A 24877-nucleotide genomic window follows, 5' to 3' on the forward strand; every position below is an offset into this window, starting at 1 on the left:
GCAGCTGTATTTCTTTATTCAGGAACAACGATTCACAAACTAAGACAAACTAATCACCAAACAGAACTCTGCTGTCTCTTTGCGGCGGCGCAAGCACTCTCTCTTTTACTCTGGAACTCAGGAACTCTGTCTAACTCAGGAACTCAGGAACTCTGGCTAACTCTGGCACTCTCAAACTCAGGAACCCTCTCCCTTACTCTGGAACTCAGGAACTCTCCGACTCATGAACTCAGGAACCCTCCCTCAGGGTTCCTTGGGGCGGGGCCAAGCAGGCCCGCGAAATTAATTGGACTGATCCAATTCTCTTGGTTTGGGGAGGGCTAGAACAAACCAATGTAACGCATACGACTGCTTCTGGAGGCTATTTTTCCCATCTTGTTGCCCTTGTTGTGGTTGTTATTGCTATTGTTGTTATTGCTATTATAGCTGTTGTTGGATAGGACAAAGAGAAACAGAAAGAGGATGGGAAGACAAAGAGGAGAAAAAAGATTAAGACACCTGCAGAGCTGCTTCACTGCCTGTGAAGCGACCCACCTGCAGGCGGGGAGCTGGGGGCTCAAACCAGGATCCTTACACCAGTCCTTGAACTCCGTGCCATGTGTGCTTATCCCGCTGCACTACCGCCCAATTCCCCCCTTTTATATTGGCATCTGTAATGTTTTTGAAATATTTTTAACTTTTTAAAAAAATGTTATTTGAGTGAAAGAGAGATACAGAGAACAAGATACAGAGACACAAGACCACTGTTCAGCTTTGACTTATGGTGGTGCCTGGAACCTCAGAACCTCAGGCAAGAATGTCTTTCGCATAACAGTTAATGCCGTCTCCCCAGGCAGTCTACATTCTTTAGCTTTGCCCTCCAGGTCCTCACACCTGTGTGATTCCACTGCACCTGCGGGCTTTTTCCCCTTTCCTTTCCTTTTTTTTTTTTTTTTTAACTTTAGGTAGAGGGAGAGAGGGAGAGAGAGAGGAGACACTGCAGCACTGCTCCACCATTCGTGGTGCCTCTCCTGATAGTTCTCCCATGTGGTGATGAGGACTCGAACTAACACCCCACACATGGTAGAATATTCTACATTCCAGCCCTCTTTCTTTCTTTCTTTCTTTCTTTCTTTCTTTCTTTTTTAAAGATTTTATTTATTTATGAGAAAGATAGGAGGAGAGAGAACCAGACATCACTCTGGCACATGTGCTGCCGGGGATTGAACTCAGGACTTCATGCTTGAGAGTCCAAAGCTTTATTACTGTGCCACCTCCCAGACCACTTCCAGCCCTTTTTCTTATTTTAATTTTGTGTGTGTGTGTGTGTGTGTGTGTGTGTGTGTGTGTGTGTGTGTCTGTGTGTGTATAAAATAACTTGTTTGGGTGCAAGGGCAGAAGTCCAGTCTCATCTGATCTCGGAAGCCAAGCAGGATCAGGCCTAGTTAGTACTTGGATGGGAGAATTCCAGTCTCAAAGCTCCTGAAACTTCTTGGGTGCCAGCACCCACCCACTGACAGTGTGCCTGATCTGGATGTCCCCAAGCAAGCGGACACGTGCAGAAATATTCTTGGTGCTCTGGAAATGGCACCAAGCCAGCCAGCCAGGTCTTTCTCACACACACACCCTGTATTGGCAGTGTTGTAACCTGAGCACGTTCTGCCCTTTACCCGGGGGGTCGTGGTCTCCTGAGATCGGTCCTGTTAGACCCATTCTGAGAGTGAACTAGTCTCACCCCCAGGCCCTAAACTCTTGCCTCTTCGCCCATGGGGCCCATGCCGCAGGCTCCTCAAAGGAGCAGTGCCAGCAGCGGCCACATGGTGGCAGCACAGTCCGCGCCGCGCGATCCATGCCGGAGTCCTCACCGGGTTGGGAACCTGTCCCTAAGCAGCTGTCCGGGAAATAGCCCCGGGGACCCCAGCCCACTGAGGACACTGCCCGCCGCCCCCACTCGTCCGAGGGGCGCTGTATGACCAGGAACCCCTCCCATAATGCAGAAACGAGTTCTAGGACCCCGCACCCCCACTGTAAATCCCCCACCCTGACATTCAACCAACCTGTCCGGGTTGTACCAGACCTACCTGCTTGGGGCGCACTTGAGCTCCACGGGAAACCTCGTCTGGTAGGCTCGGTGGGCCCCTCACCCCCCAAAACGTCCCAGGCTGTGACCCCAGGAGATGCGATGGCAACGGGTCTCTGCATCGCACACCAGGAGAGGGGAGAGGGACAGGGGCGGACCCAGTGCCCGCTACCCTTCCAGGGCACTTTGGGAGTGCGGGTTATCGTATACCATCCCACCCGGTGCTTGGGACCGGCAATGGCTCTCGCTAACGGTTTGCAGAGCGAAGACCCGGGCTCTGTGAGCTACCCGCACCCCACCCAGACTGCACTCCACACTGCGCAACTACCCGCCTGTCCGCGCCCCCGCCCCCCAGCTCTGGCCCATCCCCCACCAGATCCCCGGGCCGACTCCCCAGCCCCCGCCCCCCACCCCAGCCCTTATTAGCATAGCAGCTGCTAGCCGAGCGGGGTCGCGGGCAGCCGAGAGGGCAGAGGCCTCGGGAATGAATGGGGGCCGCGGCCTCGGAGGGGGCGAAGCGGGTGAGAGAAGAAAGACCGACAGACGGACGCGCAGAGGGATGGCCCCGACGTACAGTGGAGCAGAAGAATGTGCCAAACAGAGGAAGGGAGGGGGCAGCCCAGACCCGCGGGGCTGGGGATGGGGGGAACAGCCTCCCGGAGTCGCCGGGCGGGGTGGGGGTAGGGCGGTCCTGTGGGCGACCAGGAGGAGCCGCCGGGGTCCCAGGCCTAATACGTCTTTCTGGTCCGGCGCTGACACCCTGTTGGACCCCCTTGTCCAGCCTTTAAGGCTGTATGGTCGCGTACGTCTCTGAGGGTTCTCCTGGGGTCTCAGCGGCCATTGGGCCTGGTACGGTGTTCTGAGCTGCAAGGTGTGGAGGGCCAGACCCAGAGGGCTCCCCCCTCTCCCGTCTTCTCCCGATCATCCAGGGCCCGGCCCGCTCGCAGACCTTGAGCTCCTGGTCCTGCTGGCCCCATTCCGGCAGAGAGAGCTTCCTGCCCCGCCGGGTCAGACCAGTCAGTCACACAGTGCACATGTCAGCCCAGAGGGAAAGCAGAACTTCACTACAGGTCAGAGTTGGCGCTGAGGCCCCGTTTTGCTGAGCACCCCCTCCCCCATTTAGGTATACTGGAAAGAGGCGGACTGTTTGCTCCACAGTAGGAAAACTGACATCCTGTCCCCGTTTTAAAGTGACGCAGTACTTATGTGTGAAGGAAAGTTGTTCCTGACAACTGAGGGGAGCGACCTCCAAAATGCTTGCTTCCAATCCCAAATTGTGCTGTTTCTCAGCGGAATCATCTTAGATGGAAGGAAATAAGTGAACATTGAAAAATTAAAAGCTCACCATGACACTTGTTTATGCATCACCCCCGGTCGGCTCCAAACCTCTGCAAAGCCACCTCCTCTGCGGAGTTTCATTCCACAGGCAGGCGTGTCTAGCATGGGGGGTGGGTACCTGTCCTTCTTGATTGGGTTTGTTTCCTTTCCTTGAGGTTCCCCAGGAAACCACTGGACACAGAGCCTGTGCCATGTCCTTGCTTATCAATCACTGTGACCCCGTGTGCTGGGAGAGGGTTCCCAGGGTGCCTAGTGAAGGGCAGGCCTGCACCAACTTTGCTGGAGCCCCTTGCCTGAGCCAGCGCCCACTCTGAAGACAAGTGTCCCCAAGTGAGCAACACAAAGGCCTTCTCAGTCACATGTCTTCAAAAAGAGGGGACTTAAGGGAGTCCGGCAGCCATGGTCATGGGGGGGATCATGTGGGGGGACAAGGAGGTTGCAGGGGTAGTGGCCTGCTTTGGCTGACACCAAAGAACAGAGCGCCCTCCCAGCCTGTGGGTGTAGTGCCCAGTGGGAAATGGAGGCACCCTCCCAAAAAATGCCTAGGCCTGTCCTCCAGGTTCCCCAGGAACCAGGGGAGCAAGATCGATGCCCCCTCTTGTGACCATGCATTCCCAGCTGCACCCACACCACTGCTGAAGAATCAGGGAGGACTCCTTAGCTGGTGGGACCAACCCCTCTTGAGGGTGTCACCTCTGCAGGTGACAAAAGAACAGAGCTGCAGCCAGATGTTGGCTTAACACTGGAGAGTCTTTGGAGCCCTCCAGGGCCCAGCTCCCAAAATGGGAGGAGCTCATGGCTTCAGGGACAAAGTTGATATCCTAGGCCACCAGCAGAGGGGTCTGAACTTGGTGCAAGGGATGGGCATGTGACTCACTAGGTAGGGCACACATCTCACCATGCACAAAGCCCTGGCACCACAGAGAGACCCATGAACAGCACCAGGGGAGCTCCATGGCTGGTGGAGTGGTGCTGTGGTCTTCTTTATCTACATGTAAAATAAAAATGGAAACAATCAGTGCCAAGAGTGATAGATAGAATCATACATGCATACCTGAGGTTCCAGTGCTGGGGTGGGGGTGGGGTGGTCAAGTGTTGCAAACTGCTGTCACTTTGTCACTGGAGTCAGTGCAAAGTGAACACTTCCTTTGCCCACTCTACTTTGCCTGCTGGGGCTGGGGGAAGGAGGAATCCTCTCCTGCACCCCCCTCCCAAGCAGGGTCCTGAGGTCTCAGGAATGGTCACACATCCCACTCAGCTCTCTCCTTCTTTAACAAGCCTAGTTCAGGGCCTGTCTCTCAGGGGAGTGGCTGGCACTAGGGCAGGCACAGTGGCCTCTTGAGCTGCCAGGCGCCACTAGTGACAGTGCCCTCCTTCCATCCCGAGGGGGTTAGTTATGAGGCAGCCACAATGTAGAAAGCACTCCTCCACTGCAGCTGGCAGAGCAGCATGAAACCAACATAGTGGAGAGGGGACACATCTGGCTGGGGAGCAGAGAGTTCCATGGAACTTTCCATCTGGAGGCCTCCACTGTAGGATGAGAGGAAACTGGGACCAGGAGCAGAGGAATCAGCAGAGAGGTGGATTTGGGGAATTCTCTGCCATGGGGTCTCCAGGGAGACTAGGACCTGGCCCCCTCCAGTTTGGCAAGGGAGCGCCCCACCTAGCCAGATTCTTTCTTTAGGAGCAGACCACCAGGCATCCATGTGTCGCAGCCTGACCCTCTTCCCAGCACCAAAATCAAGAACCAACCGAGTTTTTTTTTTTTTCATATAAAAAGATCAAATGAAAAATTTATTCACAAATTTTTCATGCTGGGCTACAAGTCTATCGTACACTCAGGAACGTGCCGCACTTTCTCCAGTTAGAAGTGATCACACGGGACCAGACACAGCTTGCATGTCAGCCTAGGACGTCTTAACATTAATTAACATAATTAAAAAGGTATTTGCATCTAGAAAAATATACAGGGCAACTCCTCTTGGAGTGATCTGTGCCTCCGTCTCAATGTCTGCTTCTTTCACTGACATTATCAATCTCGTCTCCGCACTGGTTTTCTAGAGCCAGCTGACCATGCAGCTGATCAGCCAGCACAAAGCGACCCCCCACCTGTGTCCTCAAGTGCTCCCCATTTCCGCACGGTGGGTCAGCCGCACTCTGAGTAGGGGGAGCCTCATTTAAATTTGAATAATTCAGCCTTCCTTTATTTCTCCGGATCAAAACAAGGGGTGTGGGGTTGCATAGAAAATCAGAATCTCGTAGACCAGGAAGGGCGCCTTTGGGGACTGAAAGTGACGCAGAGCACCGCCCCCGGGTCCCCGCGCCCCTCCCGGAAGCCCCTCCCCCAGGGCAGCTTTTTCGGATTCGAATCCGGTCCTTGAAGCTCCAGGAGGCTGAAGAGGTGGCTAAACGGTCCTTCAATTCACTCAGAAATTAGCACAAGAGATTCACAGTCTTAAAGGCATTTTATAAAAATATAAATATGGGTACACTGTTGCCTTCACAACGCTGAATACAACGCCCTTTAAAATTGGGTTTATAACCAAGATTCAAAAAATACACCTAAAACTTGGCTTAAAATAGGTTAATATTTTATATTGTCATAAATGTTATGACATTTAATCGTGGCAAATCCTTTTACTTTTTTCTCTTAAAAAGTGTGCAACTGTTAAAACTATACTAAGAATTCACTAGAAAAGGTAGGATTCCCCCACCGCCATGCCCGAGCACCCAAGCTCCCGTGGGAACTGCAAAATCTCAAGGGAAAAGGCGGAGGGAGGCCTGGGGCTCCCGAACTCACCAAGTGAGAGACAGAGAGAGGCGGGGAGTGGAAAGGCCAAGAGAAAGAATCGAGGGAGAGAAAAGGAGGTGGGGCGAAAGGACAGCTCGAGAAAAACCATCAGGCTGGGCGGTATCTTCAGTGCAACCAAGAAATGACAGACTCAAGTTTTAGTTTTAGGACTAGAAGGGAAAAAAAAAAAAAAGAGCACCCCCCCACAGCCACATTGACCACGCACAATATATATATTTTTCCAAACAGACAAACAAAAAATCAGGCGCACGAACTTCACCCACAAATACACACACATGATAAATAGTTTGGGACACCAGGAACCGCGGCGGAGTGTCTGCTCGCGGCGGCGTCCGGGCACCGCTCACCCCGCGGGGCCCCTGGGCAGCAGCGGGCAGCGCCGGGCGGGTCCTGCGGTCGGTCGGGAGCCCGGAGCCCGGCGTCCCCGCCACCCGCCCTCCACCTGCAGGGGAAAACATCTCGAGCGGAGGATCCGGTATCTCGGGATTCCGAACTTGCTGGTAGCGAGACTCAGATTTCAAAGGCGCTGGAGCCCGCGCCCCGCCCCCACCCGCGAGGCTGCGGGCGGGGCCGTGGGAAGCGCTGGGCCCGGCCGGGCCGGGCGGCCGCGGGGGGGCGCTGACCCCCGGCCGACGCGGGGCCTCCGTGGGCGCGGACTCGTCGTGTCTGCGGGCGCCGGGCGCGCACCGAGGTAGTTGGCGGGAAAGTACAGCAGAGACGATGGGCGCGAGCCCGGGGCCGGTCAGGCCCGGTGGGGTCGGGCATCACCGGCCGCTGGCCGCGTACTTGGCCTTGGTGATGAGATAGAGCACGATGTCCTGGTGGCCGCCGAACGCGGCGATGTGCAGCGCGCTCCAGCCGTCGCGGTTGGCCAGGCGGATGTCGGCGCCGAACTTGACCAGCAGCTTCACGAGCTCCAGGTTGCCGTCGATGACCGACTGGTGCAGCGCTGTCTGGCCCTCGGGCCCGAAGGAGTTCACGTTAAACTCGCAGTTGGTCATGTTCTGCAGCAGCGACTGCAGCTCCTGCGTGTTCCCCTTGCGCACCGCCTCCTGGAAGATGCGCTGCGTCTGCGGCGCCGAGCAGGTGGACAGTTCAGCCTGGCTCATGCTGCGGCCGGGCGCGGGCCTCGGGTCGGGCCGGGACTCAGCGCGGGCGGCGGCTGCGGCGCGGGCCCCCGGCTGTCTGGGGGCGCGCCCGGGCGCATGGAGGGCGCGGCGCCCCCGGGCCCCGCACGCCGCCCCTCGACGCTCTGGGCGCTCGGGGCCCGGGGCCGCCGCCGCGGGGTCCCCGCCGCATCCAGCCGCGCCCGGGAGGGCGGGCGACGGGGGCGGGCGCTGAACCGGCGGGGGCCTGGCCGGGGCGGCGTTGGCGCGCGCTCCCGGCGCAGCTCGCTTCGGCTGGGCTCCCACGCGCCTCCCCACGCGCCGCTGCACTCACCCGCCCTCCGCGCCGGGGCGCCTTTTAGCTTCTTTATATTTGCATAACAATAGACCCTGTGACGCGTGCGCCCACGGCCCGGCGATTGGGCTACTCCCACGTGGGGGCGGGGCCTGGACGGAGAGGGGCGGGGTCGCCGCCGGCGGGTTTCGGCGCAGGGGGAGCTGGTCTTGAGCCGCGTGGGGCAGGCAGCAAGTGCTTGGTGGTGGTGGTGGGGTTCCTCTGTGGGTGTGCGCCGGCCGCCCCAATTGTCCCGCCTCCAAGCCCGCGGGTTCCTCGGGGATTTCCAAGCTCCCTACGCGGCCCCTCTCGGGCGGGACATGCGGGTTTCTCGGGCCTCGGGTGACCCCGGCCGCGGACCCTGCGCGTACCCAGCAGGTCGGCGCGCAGCGGTGAATCCCGTCCGGCCCGCGAGAGTCTCGGTCCAGGTGGCTGGTGACTGCCAGCAGCTCGGGCTCGTGGCCTCGGCCTTGCGGGTCCCTCCCGCGCAGGGCGGCTCCCTTGGAGGTCCGGGTCACCCAGTGTTTCCTCCTCGACCTGCCCGGCACGAGGCCCCACACCTGAGACTTTGAACCCCCGCACGATGAAGCCGCAGAGGGGCTCCAGCCGAGGAAGCCCAGGACTAGAGGCACCTTGGGAGGTTGGTGGGGGGCAGCAAGCCGACCTGGGGGCCCGCCTCTGTCCTGGGCCGCTTCCCCCACCCCCATGTCCGGGAGCTGGGACTTGTAAGGCCTGGCCAGGTGAGGCGCCAAGGACTGCCCTGAAATGGAACTCTGAAATGACTCATTTCCAAACTGTAAACCCCTTTTTATTGACGCCCCAGCCCAAGAGCCAAACCTCATTAGGATTTTACAGTTTACAGCTCTCTGTGGTCGCTGGAAATTAAGGAGGAATGAATCTCCAGAGCAGTCCCAGAGCAGCGGGCAGCACGCAGAGACTTGAATTCCTTCGGAAGCCAGCCGGGAATTCCCCCAGAAGGCAGCTCCAAGGCTGGGGACCACCCTGTCGGCCTGGGGCCCTCCCGCACAAGTCTCCCTGGGTGTTTGCAGCTAACTCCTCCCTACCTCCCCAGGCCTCATACCGAGGAGGTGCTGACACCCCACCCCATGCTTTGGGAGGGTGCCGCCTCTGGCCAGCTGCCTTCAGACCTGACCCAAGTGGGCTCGTCAGGCACATTTCCCTGGAGGTCCTAGTGACCAGGGCTGCCTGAGCCTGTCGGTCTGATCTTGAGGCTAGTGGTCGCTGTTGTGCATAGACCCCCTCTGCCTCCCTTTCTCACCCTGCTAGCTCCCCATACAGGTGAGCCTCAACTTGCTGGTGCCACTGCAAGTGTGAGCCCCTCCCTTGCCCGAAGACACATGTCCCCTGGGTCCTGTATGGGCTCTGGGGTGTGGAGTCTGGCTGCTAAACTGGGAACATCTATAGTCTTTGACTCCCCAGATCCAGGGACTGGGGGATGGGCAGCTGAGAGGCCCCGCTGAGGCTGCACAGCTCCAACACCACCTGCACAAGGGACCCCCTGCCTTGGCAAAGTACAGGCCTTGAGCAGGGCTGAGAGCTTGGCACAGGACTAGGCTGTGTGGGCACTGCTTTCCCAGCACCTCTGTGCTTTCCTGCTTCTGCCAGGGCCTGGCTGGGCTTGGCTGGTGGAGGAGAGGACAATGGCCTGGGTACAGCATATATCTAGGCTCTGGGAAGTGGCGAGATCAGGCTGGCCTCAGCCGGGTGGGTTCAGGCCCCCTGGCCTGGAGAAGGGCATCTGGAGACCCTGCTGGGCCTGGGAGCAAAGTCCCATGGACACCGCAGCAGGCAGCAGACAGGAGACAAAGGGGCCTGTGAGCTCAGCGTGGGAATGTGGCCGCCACCATGGGCCGTGAAATCGGTGACTCGGGAACCCTTAGCAAGGACGCAGTGACCACAGGAGCCTGGCCCAAGCCACCACCCGCCACACCAGCCATGGGGGTTGGGGTTGGGGTGGGTGGGGCAGACAGGTGGAGCCTGTGGCCCCCTGGGGAATGGGGGGCAGGCTTGTGCTTTTCCAGCATGGCTAGATGGTAACTGATGCACCCCCGCCCCCAGAGCTGCCCACAGGGGGGTCATAGAGGAGGGCAGGGCATGGCCCCCAGTACCACTTCCTAAACGTTTGCTGAAGGACGGGCCCCAAAAGGCAGACATTTGCTCCAAATGCCATTAGAGGGTGGGGGAGGAGCTGGGCATTAGCTTCCCCCTTCCCATACCCTTACATGGGGGGAGGGGCTTCCTTGTTACTCCACAGGCAGACTAGTTCACTGGCTCTGAAAGAGGAACCCCAGCCTGAGACCTGGGGGCAGCCCCTCACCCGACTAGTTTGGACCCCACCTGCTGGAGACATCACCAGCAGACTATGGTGGAGTGGTGGCCGGGTGGAATAGTCCCCTCCCCCCATTCCCTCTGGGGACCCCTTTGCTTTGGTTCTCCTGGAGTTCACAGTAGTGAGGGGAGGGTGCAGCTTGGGGAACATTCTGGAACTGGGCTGGGGAGCTCTGGGTGGGGTGGCTGGAGTGGCCAGTGTGGAAGGGGTCGATGACCGGGCAGCGGGGACGACAGCCACCTTAAAGGCGTGAGGTGGGGGCGGGCGGCAGGCGGGCAGTGGGGGCGGGGCTTCCAGCTAATTCATTAAAATGTGTCGGGGAGCGTGGGAAAGAGGAGAGTGTTTCTTCCCAGAAGCCCAGACACCTGGTAGAAGGGCCGAGAGAGGATAGAGATCAAATAACAAACACTCAGCCCGGGGCCAGGGACAGCAGAGCGGAGGAAGGGCGCCCGGGGCAGGAACTGCCACAGACGATTGCTGTGGGCCGTTGCCCGCTGGCTGCTCCTGGGCCTAGTTTGGGGGCCAAGCTACCCAACCAGGGGCTTGACCCCTCAGCCGTCCTGGAGGGGCAGCCTACCGGCTTGGTGCTGACATGCACACTTAGCTCTGAACATTGACCCACTCACCACAAACACAGCCTGGGCTGAAGGAGCCTCAGGGCAAGAAGGGGGTGTGAGGGTGGACCTATGCACTTGGGGCTCCAGAAGGGCACTGTCAGTTGGGGCAGTAATGAGGAAGGGAACTAGTTTACTGGCACAGGTGTGGCTGTGAGGACCACACTGAGAACAGGTCTGCCCTCTGACTAGAGGCTGCACAGTCAGGGTGGAGCAGGGTGGCCCTAGATGTAGAGTGCTGGCAGGGGCAGGAAAGAAACCTGGCCTGCTGGACTCCTGCCTGGCTGTTTTGCAGGGGTGCCTGTCCAGGACCCACTGAGAACCCCCAGGATGTCTCTGGGCCAAGGCAGGGGGTGGAGTCATTGTAATCTTCCCCAGGACAGGTTGTGAAGCGCCTCCCCCAGAAGGTCCAGCTTGGCGCTCACCAGAGCACCCCGCCTGACCCTCAGCCCTGCCCATGGGTGGTTGACAGGGGGTGCTGAGTTGGTGCTGTCCCCTTTTCTGGGCAGGCCCCCCTACTCCAGCTCTAACCACCTTTCATCTGTGGGGTGGTATTCTGACCCAGCCCCCTAACCCACACTCTCACCAGTGGCCACACCACTATAACTCAGGGGCACCAGCCAGAGATGAGTGAGGGGGACTGGTACTGCCAGTGCCCAGTTGACCCCTGAGGCCACCACACCTGGGCCTGCAGGTGTGCCCAGCTAGAAAGAGGCAGTAGCCCTCCTAGGGCCCCCAGATCGCCTGAGGCTTCCGCTGGGCTCTGCCAAATCAGAGCAGGTTTCCGCTGCAGGCAGGAAGGACAGGAAAGGGATGTGAGTGCTGAGTGGGGTGGGGGCGCATTCCTGGAGGGTGAGCCAGGAGGAGGCGGGCAAGGGAGAGAGGCAGCACTGGGCCTGCCCCATTCACCACAGGAGCCTCTAGCCTGGCCCCCACTCCATCTGGCACTGGTGCCCTTGGGCATACAATAGACTGTAAGCCTCAGTTTCCCTGAAACCAGCTACTTTTCCTGCAGTTGTAACAGTGAAAGCTCAAACTTACGGGTACACACACCCTTTCCCTGCCCCGCCCCCGAGCTGGCTGCCAGCCTCTGCTCCAGGATAGAGCACCCCCAGGTTGGAGCCTGCTCCCCAGGAAGCTCTTGGGATCCCCATCCACATCCCCTGAAGGGAGTTGGAGCTCTGCAGCCTGGTTGAGGACCTGAGACCTGCTGGGGTTGGGGGAGGCAAGGCCTGACAGGATTAGTAAGAAGCTAGGTCCTTAGGCTGAGAAACAGGGTGCCTCTCCACCCTCACTGAGCTCCATCTGTCTTGCAGAGCTACCTTGGTCCAGCCCTCCAGCCTGTGCCTGAGCCTTGTCCTGCTCTGGTCCACCCTTCCCACTGGCCATCTGCCCCATTCCTCAGCACCCTGACTCCAGATCTGGTCTGCCCCCTTTATAGCATGTCCCTGAGGGGTGTGGAAGGAGCAATAAACAGACCAAGAGAGACAGAGATGGGGCCTGTGTGCTCTGGGCTCACCTGCATTTATTGTAGGTCACCCTGGGGGACACAGAGGAGGGGTGTCTATGGCTCAGTCCTAGGGGGTTCAGCTGGCTGCGTCAGGGGCTCTTTGAGAATCTCCCGGAAGTGCCTGGCCACACGGCCCAGGTGGGAACCCTCCCAGAAGACCTTGCCGCAGCCAGGGCAGCAGAAGAAGTGGTGCAGGCCTGGCCGTCGCAGCACACCCGCAGGGACCCCTGCCAGCTGAAGCCGTGTGCCATTGCTCAGCGTGGCAGGTGGGCTAGGCCGAAGATCTGATGCCTCCAGCCAGCGGCACGAGGGCTCATAGGCACAACTCCCTAGGGTCTCTTCTGGGGCCAAACCTGGATGGGAAGGGCATGGCTGCTCTGAGCCCCAACCTCTGGGCAACCCCATTCACTTTACTTTTTTTAATTGCCGCCAGGATTATTGCTGGAGCTTGGTGCTTGCATGACAGGCTCACCCCCCTATTTTTTTCCCCTATTTTTATAGAACAGTAATTGAGAGGGAAGGAGGAGGTAGAGAGAAAGACACCTGCAGACCTGCTTCACTGCTTGTGAAGCTTCCTCCCTGCAGGAAGGGGCCAGGAGCTTGAACTCAGGTCCTCGTGCATGTTAATGTGTGCACTCAACTGGGTGCGCCATCATCTGGCCCTCATACCTTTTAAAAACTTATACAAGAGGCATCAATCACAGCACTGTTCACCTCTAGCAGCAGATGGAACCTGGGACCCCATGCATGCAAGGCTGTGCTCCGACCCCTAAGCTGCTCCCCACCACCCTTGCAGCATTCCCCAGACACCAGGCCTCTGCCTCCTACCGGCACAGGACACTGGCTCCCCATCTTTTTTAGCACTCTCTGTGTAGCTCCCCCCCAACCCCACCAGAGCACAAGGACCACCCCCTTAGAGTCCCATTGAGGTGGGAGGAGATGCCAAGCGGGGAGCTGCCATGCTCTCAAGGGTGGTCTGAGCTCACCTGACTCCCGTGCATCCTCACTCTGGGTGGTCTCGGCACCTGGCAGTCAAGGACAGTGAGGACTCCTAAGGAGGCAGCCCGCCACCCACAGCAGTGCCCAGCCCTGCCCCCAATGCAGAGGGCAAAGGGCGGGTAGGGGGGTGCCTGAGAGGCTCCGGTGCCAGCTATGTCCCCTCCCATGGGAGCTCACACCTTGGAAGTTTCTTGGGGCTCAAAGGTCCTTGGGAAACACGTTTTGGGAGTGAGATCTGGAGATTAGGGCCCTTGGGGGCTTGAGAACGAGAACGGGGGCGGGCAGGGGCAAAGGCAGCCCATCTGTGTTGATGAGCAGATAAGCCCACTGCCAAGGAGCCTTTCGCAACCAACCCGCACCAGTGGGAGGGGCTGCAAGAGACCTTGGGGAGCTCCTCCTCTTGACATTTCCAGAGGCCCCCACTCTGGGCACTGGGTGAGGGTCAGAGCTGGCTGTGCTGAGGAGCGTTGGCCAGCAGGTGGGAGAAGCTCCCTCCTCCTTGCCCTGCTGACCCCTGTAATTTGCTCAGCAAACACTTCCCTTGCAGACGGCTCCAGATGCAGCAGTCAGGCTCCAGGGAAGTTCCTGCCAGGCCTCTCTGCTCCCTGGAGCCCCATGAGGCTGGGGCCCCCATCAGGGCCCCATTTCCTTCATCCTGTCTAGCCAAGCCTGTACCCCAACAGCACAAGTGCTGCCCTCACCTCAGGATAAGGGAGCCTCTGGGTGGGCCTGGGGGACTAAGAGGGCAGAGCCTAGATTCCCAAACACACAGCTTTCCTTACTGGCCTCCAGCATGGCAAGTCCACTGCAGAGAGCAGGGGTGGGCTGGGGGTGTGTGTGTGGGGTTCCTGCTCTGGCCCTATGCCTCAGGAGCAGGCCACCCAGGATCAGCCAGCGGGGGCGTCCTCACTTTGAGAGGCAGCAGCTGCGCTAAAGGAACCCAGGGGTGACTGGCCTGACCCTGCACGCGGGTCACAGGATGCCCTTCCCTGAGGGGGGCTCGGGAGAGCAGCTGTCACTCCCCCACTGGGGCCTGGTGGAGGGCAGAGGTGATAGCCTGGAGGGAGACTGAGGCTGGTGACTGATGGCTGCTGGGCAGACCAGGCAATGTGCCAGCAGGTGCATCTGTGTGTGCACAACTGTGCATTCCCATTGCACAAGTGTGTATACCTTTGTGCACATGGGTGTGCCTTCATGTGTTCTTTCGTGTGCACATCAGTGTGTGTACCCACACATGGCTCTATGAGCCTGCCCACATGTCTGTGTGTGAGGTACATGTCCTTAGGCATGTCTGCATGTGAACTCCGTGTGAGGGGTGGGCTGACCAGCAGCTGAGCAGGGTCCTTGGGGGAGGATGCCATTTTCTTAATTCTGGAGGCACTGCCCGTGTTGTCCACTGTATTCCCCAAGAACCTCCTGCCCCCCTGGGGCACACTTACCTGTGCTGCTGGGGCCTTCCTGGTGGCCATCAAGCCACAAGAGATGCTGCATCATGTCCTTGGAGACCTTCAGGTATTGGTCACAGTTACAGGCCTGAGGGCACAGGATGCTGAGGCTCTGTTCTCCCTCCCCCATCCCTCCTGCAGCCCCGAGCTCCTCAAAGCTCTGGGTCTGGCCCTGATGGTTTCACTGACACATCCCATCATTTCTCTATAGGACACACCACCTTCTGGGAGCCCTCCCTGACAAGGCCAGCTCCTAAATAACCCTGTAGGCTGCCTCTGGTTCTCTAGACCCTCTGAGACCCTGACCAGACTCTCAGACCTTGGGGACAGGGCCAGGCCTGGGTCCTAGCCTTACAGGATGCGGACATTGCTACCTCCCACCTGACCTGGGTGCTTATGTCCATACTTTTTTTTTTGGGGGGGAGGGGGCACCAAGCTGTTAAGGCCATTTGCAAAATCACTTTTGCCTGTGTGTGTGTGGGGAGGACTATCCACAGCAGCAGGCATCAGTGTCACACATGTGGCTCCCTAGCAGGACTGTCCAGCTTGGCCCAGCTCTGTCCCCCAACGGGCCCTGGGAGTAGGGGTGGGGCTTGTGCCCTCCCCCTTGCTCCCATGGTCACTGACTGCAGGTTAGAGGGTCTGGCTCCTAGGAGTCCCAGCAGGGCTGGTATCCTTCCTGGGCAGGCAGGCACAGGTCCTGCTGAGAAGCACTGTCACAGCCCTGCAGACCTTGGAGTGCTGGGGGCGGCAGGAGAGCCAGGAACGGGGCCTACACGGAGTTCCCAGGCCACAGGGAGGTGGTGCCAGGCTCTGTGTTCATGTGATCAACCCGGGCCTCCCCAGGGACTCTGCTGCACCCCAGTGGCCCGGACGCATCGTTGCTGGGGGTGGGTGGGTAGGCTGCAGGCTCCCGGGGCCCCAGGCTGTGCCCACGTCAGGGGCGGCACCGCCTGCCCCCATGATTCCTTTCCCACGGGCCTTTCAACACCCGGCTGCCTTTCCCAGTAGCTCTGCTACTCCACCTGCATGCAGGGCCTGGGGGTGGGGGACAGGTGGGGCCTGGGAATCCCAGGCTGGTCCCCAGCAGCATCCTCCCCCTGGCTCTCTCCCCTACCAGGAAGCCCCTTTCCATTCCTGGGTGGGGGGCCCTGGGCACCTTACCCAGCTGACCTCCAGTACCCAAAAGTCTGTCTTGTGGCTTCAGGTGGGGAGTATGGGCAGAACCGGCAGGTTATGAGTGTGGGGGATGGGCTGAACATGACAGTGGGGGTCCTCCACTCTGGTGGTCACCCAGCTTTGCCAGGGCTGGGGCTGGGGTGCACACCTGGGCGGGGCTGCCAGCTCAAGCTGAGTCATGGTACAGACAAACCCGCTGTGTCGTCCACAAGGACCTGGCCCCACCCTCGGGAACCACCAGTGCTGGTTTTCCCACGGTTGCTGCCCCGTAGGCCTTGCTGTACCCCAATAGGACCCTAGGAGGCCTGCCCTCCACCAGCCCACCCCCTCCCCACTGGAAAAGCCAGTTCTGCCTTGCACACCCCACCCTTGGCCCTGTACCCCTCAACAGGGGGTTTAGCTTTCAGGCCCTGGCTGTCCACCCCTGTCCTGTCCACTCCAGCCTGGCAGCTTCTCCCCCAACACTGCCAGGTCTCAGTCTTGCTCTGTGAGGTCAGTGCAGATGGCACAGCTGCCCTGAGGGCTGGCAGGTTCCTCCTTGCTATCCTTGGCAGCAGTACACTTTCACTCTGAAGAGAAGGGACTTCTCACAAAGGCTCGATCCCAGAACCCATGGCCTCTGTCACCCAGGACTTGGGGGTGGGGAGGCTATACGGTTGGCCTCTGCTCCCCATACCCAGCCTCAGGATGCCAGTGGAGCTGGGCATCCTGGTCCTGGGGCCCCCTGGACCTCATATCCCCCCCATCTAGGTTGGAGCACAAGGCAGGGCACCCCCTCCCTTGAGGCAGTGCCAGGTGAGCACAGGAGGCTGGGAAAGCCCAGGCTGCTGGGTCCCAGGGGACCACCAGTGGCTGGGTTCCCACGGCTGCCTGCTGCTGAAGCCTGACTCAGGGATCCTAGGGCTGCCTCTGGGGGCTGGGCTGCCAGCAGACGACCTATCCCAGAACAGGGCGCTGGTGGGTTTGGGGTCTGCCCTCTGCAGCCCCTTGGAAGCTTCCTGAGAGGATGCCTTCAGCCTACAGGGTTTATGATAGGATAACTTGCCATGAGGCTAAGCCATGGGAGGCAGCTAGGGGGACTCACCCTACTCAGAGGTCACTTCAGGCAGCAAGAGGCCAAGTCAAAGCACGTGTCCTGAATCACGTGCCCCTAAGAATGCATGCTGCCTCCTGCCCTGGGTGCCCACCTGCTGGAGCCCAATTATCCCAGGGGCCCCTCTGTCTCGTGCTCACAAAGCAATGGGCAGAAGACTTTCCTGTGTTCCAAGGGCTGTGGAAACACTCTCCCAGGGCCCACCGCCTCTCCCAGGCCTGAGAGCAGAGTCCAGACCAGCCAAGAGCTGGCAAGGTGCCTACACACACTCTTAGGCTTCCATCAGTCCGAACCCTGGGTTTCACTGAGGGAGGGCTGAAGGAAGAGGGGAGGTGGGGCCCAGCCCACTCCTGGGCCCACCAAGGAACAGGCCAGAGAACCCATGCTCCTGAGGTGGGGTGGGGTAGTAAGTTTAAGAACCCAGGGTCCCCCATGGGAAGACCCTAGTTCATGCATTTGCTGCCCTTTGGACACCAGACCCAGCTGGGAGGCTCAGGAGTGCTGGCCCCAGGGGCTTCTGCAGTACAGACTCCTGGGGGGCCTGCCTGCCTCTGCAGCCCCTATCAGGCGTGGGAGCCAGGCCAGGTGTTGGGCTGGGGGCAGGTCAGCCTGGTGCCAGTCCTGGAGGCCGATGCTGGAGCTCCCCAGCCTGCAGGTAGGGCGGCTGGGGCTGAGCTGACAAGCTGGGACATGCTCAGGAGTAACGGCCACTTCATGCTCTTTGGAGCAAATGGGAGAACAGAAGAATGGAGAAGCTTGAAGGAGCAGCAGGGAGCAAAAAACATCACTCCCTCCTACAGTGAATCCGGATCTGAGCCACCTTCACACAGGATGCTCAGGATGGTCCAGCTCTCCTGTCACCCACCGTCCCCAGGGTGCTTGGTGCCATTTGGTTACTACCAAGCGCCACTCCCCAACCACCCCATTTGCTGTCCAGGGCCTCCCTCGGATGGCTTGTCCACTCTGGCCCCTTTGAGTGGCCCAACAAATGGTGGTGGGATGAAAGACCCCTCCCTGCCTAGAGTATGGCCCTGTCACCTCTGGGAGAACCACAGCACCGGAGGAGGAAGCAATTAGGCAGCCCCCAGCCCCAGGCCTGCTGTCTCCTTACCACATGCTCCCACAGCCTTGAGTAGCACTAGGGGGTAAGCCCTAAGCTGTGGCCCGGCCCCAGACAGGGCTGCCAGCCCATCTACCCTCCAAGGCACAGTGGCTCAAACTAGGTGTGACCTTGCTTTCCCACTGGCAGTGGGTTAGGGGTGTGGGAGTCCCCACATGGCTGCCCATAGCTGACAGGCCCAGGGTGCACACAGAGGGCTAAAATCCAGACCGCAGGCCCTTAGGGAGGTGCATGGTGGGGCCAGATTAGGAAGGTTCCAAATCTGACCACAGGGCTCTCTGCCCCCATGAAGCAGGTGGTCAACCCCATGTTCACGTGCTGGAAGCTCAGGAAGGCGAGTAGCATGTGCAAGGGTGAACTGGGCCATGCTGGGAGAGCTGCTGGAGCCCCAGGCGCCTCCCAGCCCCCACCTCTCCTGGCCTGACTGGAGTTTCTGCTCCCTTGCCAAGAGACTGAGGGGCCAACAAGTGGCTCCCAACAGCCAGGGCAGGAGGTGTGTGTGTGTGTGTGTGTGTGTGTGTGTGGTGTGTCTGGGGCAGGGTGTTTGTGTGTGTGTGTGTGTGTGGTGTGTCTGGGGCAGGGTGTTTGTGTGTGTGTGTTTGTGTGTGTGTGTGGTGTCTGGGGCAGGGTGTGTGTGTGTGTGTGTGTGTGTGTGTGTGTGTGTGTGTGGTGTGTCCGGGGAAGGGTGTGTGTGTGTGTGTCTGGGGAAGGGTGTGTGTGTGTGTGTGTGTGTAGTGTGTGTCCAGGGCAGGGTGTGTGTGTGTGTGTATGTGTGTGTGATGTGTTTGAATGTTCCTGGCCTCCAGGGGTTCCCTGCACAGCCCAAGTCCCAGAGTGGCCACGTGGCAGGTGTCCAGGGCACAGGGCAAGCACTAGGGGGTGGGGAACAACTGGGGGCACAAGCACACACCTTGGGGTGAAATCGCATGGGTAGCCCCCAGGAACCTCTAGGCCTGCTTGGGCTCTGCTCTGCGACCTCCAACGCTACTAGATGCACCTCCTTCGGTTGCACCCCCCTTGACCCCCGTCTCTCTCACTCCGCGCACCCCCACAGACGCACCCCCTCCCTAGGAGGCGAGAGGCGCCCCCCAGTTCCGGGGCTCCCGGGCACCCCCCGCGCGGCGGGCGCGGCCGGCGTTCCCAGACGGGGGAGGGGCGCGGACCGTGAGAACCGGCGGCGGCGGCGCGTGGGAAAGTGGGAGGAGGGGCGGCGGGGGCGGGGCGCGCCTGGGAACGGGCGCCGCCGGCCTTTGAAAGGGCCACTCAGGGCGCCGGCCCAGATTCAAAAGCAAACGGCCGCCCGCCCCGCTGGCTTCCCGCGCCCCGGAGGTGGGGGGTGGGGGTGCATGTGAGAGGGGGCTGGGGACCCCGCCAGCCCAGAGGGCCGCGCGGTGGAGGGAGGGCACAGAGACCCTAGCGGGTTGGGGGAGGGGCTGGGGAGCCCGCCCACCCAGGGTCTGGGCTGGTGCCTCAGGAGCCAGGGCGGGGACCCCTCCTACCCAGGTTGTCCCACAGGTACTCAGGCTTCAGACAGCAAGCTTGAACCCTGAGCCTTGCTGCAAAACAAGTTGCACGAAATTGGGGGTGTGGGGCACCCAGTCTAGGCCTGAAAGAGACTTTTCTGGGAAGATCCCTGATGCCCAGTGTTCTTACCCAGAGAGAGAGAACCCTCAAAGTACTACCCCAGAGGGCGGTGGTGTTACTGAAGTTGGGTCTAGGGGATTTCCTGGAGGAAAGGTGTTTAAATTGGGGACTGGAGGTTTAATGGAGAGAGTGGGAGTTCAGGTGCTGCAGAAGAGTGCGATCATCTTGTGTCTGTGTGCATGTGTGTGTGTGGGGAGTGGTGGGGGGTGGCATGAATTGGGCAATGACAACCTATTCCTAAGATGCCCAGTGGAGGGGGTCAGCACCAGGCTGAGGCAGGAGCAGGGGCTTATGCCCACTTCCAAGACCAGGAAGGAAAGGGGCTTCCACCATACCGCCACCTGAACCTTATAGGGGGCAGGGGTTTTAAAAACAGCAATCCTTGCCTAAGCCTGACCCTCCCTCAGACTTGAGGGACCCCATCTCTAGTGAGGAGTGCAGGGCTGAGCTGGGTCTCCCTTTCACAGGGTTCCGTCCACTGAGCAGCCTCTCTGTCCCTGATTGACCTAGGTCTTGCCAGGGTGTGGTCCCCAGTGCCCTCCTTCCAACATACCCAATATTGGCTTCACCTCACTCCTACCCCACCCCAAAGGCCCTGCCTTGGGACTGCAGGCAGGCAGAGGGTGCTCCCCAACCCATAGGCCACACAGACTCCTACCGGGCACCACATTACCGTATATGCACAGCCCCCCTGCCTGTCAGGATGGGAGACAGGATGGTTAGATTCTGGGGATGACCCCCCCCCACGCCCACCACAGCTGCCCCTTAGCTGTCTTCTTCATTGCAGTCCGGTAGAGCTGGCTGCCTCCACCCTCTGAGCCCTAGGCCCAGGCTGTCCTGCCTCCTCCCCCCAGAGCCAAAGAGACACAGGTCTGCAAAGGCCTGGTCGGTTGCCCTATGCCAGGTCCTTGGCTGCCACCTCAGACCGGCTGCTACCTGACTCTCAGTCCATACCCTCTTGGGGCTGGGGCAGCTGCAGCTGCTGGGTAGTTGCTCAGAAAGAAGAAAGAAGCCCTCCCTGGTCAGATGCCTTTCTGGGTCAGTCAAAGCAAGGGCAGGACATGACTACCTCCCGCCTGACTCCCCCAGGAGTGAGAAGAGGGGGGTGTTTGGATGGGGTGCGGGCTGTGGCTTGGTATCACCCCCCATGAAAGTGGTTTCAGAAAGCAGGGCTGGCAAGGTGAGGGGTGGGGGATGCTCCAGGTGTTCATAGTTGGAGGGCTGTGGGGCTTCCTGCCAGGACAGGTGGGTCCCTGGGTAGCAACTGTGAGTGTGTGCTAGTACAGCTGGCTGGCTCACAGCTCCCACCCTTGGAAAGCAGGTCCTCAGGGTCTGGAGAGGGATGACCTCTGGTGTATTCCAGCCAGTGTTCTAGCAGCCCCTGGCTGGGGTCTTGGCAGCCTGGGGCTGCGATGGTGGCAGACATAAGGCTGCAAACCCTTACACTGTATTGATGGCATTCCTTGTATTGAGGTGTCGTGTCCCCCTGCTCAGGTGTCCTATGCATGGGAGACACTGGTTCTGAGGGTGCCTGTAAGCCAGTGTCTCTGGTCACCAGCTGAATGGCAGAGAAGCCCAGGCCTGTTCTAGAATCATCCAGATCTCACTCTCCCATCTCGAGTCCCTTCCTGTCCCACTCAGCTGCTGCCAGTTCCCTCGAGCCCACAGCACCCCAGCCAGGCCTCTGGCTGTTTGTTCAGGCTGTTTCTCCAGCCCAGCCCAGCCTGACCAGACATGGGGCATCCTTCCCAGAAGCAAACATGTGCTGTACTCACTCAGTATATGGGGGTCCAACCAGGGAACCCCAGACTGGTGCACGTAGTCAAGTTTAAGGTCCAGAGAAGGTCTGAAGGCCAAACCTGCCATCCACCCCTAACTCCAGACAGGCATATGGGGTAGCAGGATGAGTGTCCCCCTGTGCCCTCCACCGCCCTAGTGCTGGCCCAGAGAAGCTATTCCAAGTCCAAGGCTGCTTAAGATGCAGCAGCCCTGAGGGGAAGGGGTGGCCAGGGCAGGCCTGGAGGGAGGGGAGCATCACTATGGACAGCACCCAGGCCCCTCACAGTGCACCACAGATCCACTGTGGGACAGACATGCTGCTAGGCCAGCCCCATCCAGTGTGAAGTGTCCTTTCTGCATCTAGGGTCAGGCTGAGGCCACCAGAGTTCTTCGGCCAGGGGACCCAGGTCCTCACTCCCTCAAGGAATACCAAGTGGGAACTCGGGCTTGGCTCTGGCTGATCTTAGGGTGACTGGCCTGCTGCCCTTGGGGGGCTGCACTGAGCTCACTGAAGCAGCCACCAAGGGCCAGAGTCCTGGGTCTGGGGATGTGGGGAGCCGCCTAAGGTCCCCCTGTCCTATTTTCCTCCTAAGCCTGCTGGCTGGCCCCTTTGCAGCCTGGGGAGGGGCCTGTCCCCACGCAGGGTGCAGGCTGGTGGCTGCCCCTCCTGCAGCCTTTGTGCCGCTGTGACCCCAGGGGCATGGAGTGTGGGAACGGGGCTGGGGGCCACGCTGCACAAAGGCCGGGGAGGGGCGGGGTCAGCGGTCCTGTGCCTCTTCCTGTCTGTCCTGTGTCTGCACTCAGCCAGCAGGACCAGGGGAGGGTCCCCGGGCCCTGGGATGGGGCCTATACACTGCCACCCCCCTCCCCACATTGGGGCCTACACGTTTTGGCTTCCCCAGAGCCCCCTGCTGCCCCACCTGAGATATCTCTCTCTGACTGAGGCTAGACACCCCCTCCAAATCACCCCCCCCCAACTTGGCCCCTCAAATCCAGGTTGCTCTATCCCAGGCCCTCGGGCTCCAGGTCACTGTCCTGCAGTGGTCGTCCCTCTGGGTGCCCACTTCCGGGGGGTGATGTCACCTACTTCCAGGAGACTCCTCCACTCCCACTCAGGGACCACAGGGACAGTAAAAAATAGATGTGTCAGGGGGTCGGCATAGACTTTTTTTTTAAAACCCAAATTTCTTTGATAAAATATTTTCCCAGGGTGGACAGCACTGGGAATGTCCTTTTGGCGGACGTTGCTGCTGAACAATCCCAGGTCGCCAGCTCTGGGGTCACGACCCTGCTCCCTGCAAGACCCTCAGGGCTTTGGGGCTCTAGCCAAGGCCCCAGAGGGTCTCCGTCTACGCCAGCATGCGCCCCAGAACTCAGACCTCCATGCCCAGGGCAGGGGTGTGTGGTGGAGCAGGGGCAGGGCAAGGCCAGCATCATTCAGGCCACAGGCCCTTGGGAGGCTCTCCTTCTTGGAGTGACACCAAAATAGCAGAAGGAAGAGGAAGAAAATGGATACTTGCCTGGCAGCAATGGCTCTCAGGAGATGTTGGGGCCCAGCCAGCCACCCTGTCCCCCACAGCTCCCTGGGCAGTCCCTGTGAGCTTTGTGCCACCAACCCAGCCCACTGGGATGCCTGCTCCCCCAGCCCCTTGCTCTGGTGGGAAGACAGAGGGAAGATGGTGGGGTCACCCCTAAGACTTTCCCCTTGGCATCCACATGGCACTTTTCTGTGTTCACTTATGGGTGGTACACTTGGGGCGGGGGCACACAGTTTCCCATGCTGAGCCCTCCTGCCCCCCTCCCCATCGGCCCCCTGAGGAGCTGTGCACAGTGGATACAGTCCTGTCTGCACTCCCTGAGCCCCATGGTCAGGGTGTAGCATTAACTCCACCCCAGCCTTTGATCTCCCCACAACTGCCCCACTTGTTCACACAGCACTCACTTCACCCCCTGCTCCCTCCCCCATGACCCCATGGGCTGGGGACTACCAGCCTGGAGTATCACCTTTCCCCTGACTTCTGAGGTCTGGAGGAATACTGGGTGCACACATAACCCCCCTCATCCCCAGCACGCAAATTGGGGAGGTGGGGGTGCTACCAGCCACTCACTTCCTGTTTGCTTAAGAAAATGCTCCTTTGAGGCTCTGAGAAGCTCATTAAGATGCCTCACAGCATCCTGGACTTCCTGGGGTCTTTACAGCACTCCTGGCCTGAACACAGACAAAGCCAGGCTGCAATGCTGTTCCTGTCGTTCCGGAGCTCAAAGCCAAAGGAAAAGGTCCCCAAGCACATTTTCCCACCTCCTGGGAAGCAAAGGGCCTTGGGGGCCAGGGTGGGGAGTGGGGGTGGGGATGGGGCTAAGGGCCTGCATGATGGGACCAGGCTGGCAGCAGGTTCCCAAACAGGGCTTCCCCCATCTTGTCAGGCATCTGCTTCAAGGATGCTGGGCACAGAGATGTCCACTATGTAAAGCTATGGCAGAGACCCAGCAGAATCCAAAATTTACCCCCAGGCATCAGGAGAGAGCACACACTTAACCTTGTGTGAGGACCAGGTTTGAGCCCCCAGTACTACATGGGGTTACCATGCACAACAGGTACCGTGGTGTCTCTCCTCCCTCTGTGTCTCTTCTCCTCTATATATTAGGCTTGAAGGAAGGAAAAGTCCACCAGGACTGATGGATATCACACAGGTATAAAATCCCTGACATGCCAAGCAAACAAACAAACCAAGAAGAAAAAAATCTCTTCAAGCTGGGCTGGTTGCTGCTCCTGGTAGAACATCATCATGGCCAGAGCTCCAGAATGTTCTAGAACAGCACTCTCACCAAGGGCCAGAATCACTCCCTAAGCATCCCCCCCCCCCACACTGTACCCTGTACACCCCAACCCCAGTGTCAGGAACATTGGCCTGTACCCCACAGCTGCCTTACATGGAGAGCTTCCTGCTCAGAACTTGCTAGAAGTCAGAGTGGACACAGCCTGGAAATCCCTGCCTCTGCCCTCAGTCAAATCTGACCACCACAGCTCCCTGTACTTGACCCAAAAGGAGGCCGGCTGGGCAAGAGGAAACCCTTAAATATGACCTATTGGCCCTTCGCCAAGTGCTAACTAGTGCCAGAGCACGGCATGGAAGAAAGCAAGAAGGCGGCAGATTAGAGGAGCAGAAATGCTGAAACACACGGCCCCATGCCCCCCTCAATGCCCCAGAGGCAGTTCCCAGCATCCTGCTGGCCTACGCCAGGCCTGAGGTGGAACCCACCTGACAGCGGCTGAAGATGTCTGAGAGGGTGACTCGAACGTTGAAATGTTTGAGCACAGCCATTGCCTGCTGCTGGGCCTTGAGGGAGCAGTCAACAGAGAGACAGCGGCCGGCCCTGACCTGGGCCTGGAGCTGTGGAGACAAGCAGATGCTAAGCAGGGGTCACACAACCACCCAGCCCCTTCCTTGGCCCAGCCTGACAGGACAGTGGTGTCTGATTAGCCACCAAGCTGAT

At 59.5% G+C, this 24877-nt stretch overlaps 2 protein-coding genes across 7 annotated transcripts in view; both read right to left on the reverse strand.

The window, feature by feature from the left end:
• Positions 1-5843: 5843 nt before the first annotated feature.
• Positions 5844-7333, reverse strand: NRARP (NOTCH regulated ankyrin repeat protein). Its single transcript, XM_060199453.1, has one exon. It carries the CDS (start codon positions 7316-7318, stop codon positions 6974-6976), a length of 345 nt encoding a protein of 114 aa, XP_060055436.1. The 5' UTR covers positions 7319-7333; the 3' UTR covers positions 5844-6973.
• Positions 7334-12109: 4776 nt separating this feature from the next.
• The window catches only part of EXD3 (exonuclease 3'-5' domain containing 3), a 77640-nt gene continuing 64872 nt past the window's right edge, over positions 12110-24877 (reverse strand). For 5 of the 6 annotated variants that reach the window (XM_060199450.1, XM_060199451.1, XM_060199448.1 and 2 more), the window contains 4 exons: positions 24643-24774; positions 14562-14655; positions 13110-13148; positions 12110-12476 (listed from right to left, as the gene is read on the reverse strand). In XM_060199450.1, the coding sequence (XP_060055433.1) occupies positions 12178-12476; positions 13110-13148; positions 14562-14655; positions 24643-24774 (564 nt within the window). In that variant the 3' untranslated portion in view covers positions 12110-12177. The remainder of the gene's footprint in view (positions 12477-13109; positions 13149-14561; positions 14656-24642; positions 24775-24877) is intronic. The other variant, XM_060199449.1, reaches the window with a different exon arrangement.

The sequence above is a fragment of the Erinaceus europaeus genome, chromosome 10, assembly GCF_950295315.1.
Source record: "Erinaceus europaeus chromosome 10, mEriEur2.1, whole genome shotgun sequence".
In the NCBI taxonomy this organism is placed as follows: domain Eukaryota; kingdom Metazoa; phylum Chordata; class Mammalia; order Eulipotyphla; family Erinaceidae; genus Erinaceus; species Erinaceus europaeus.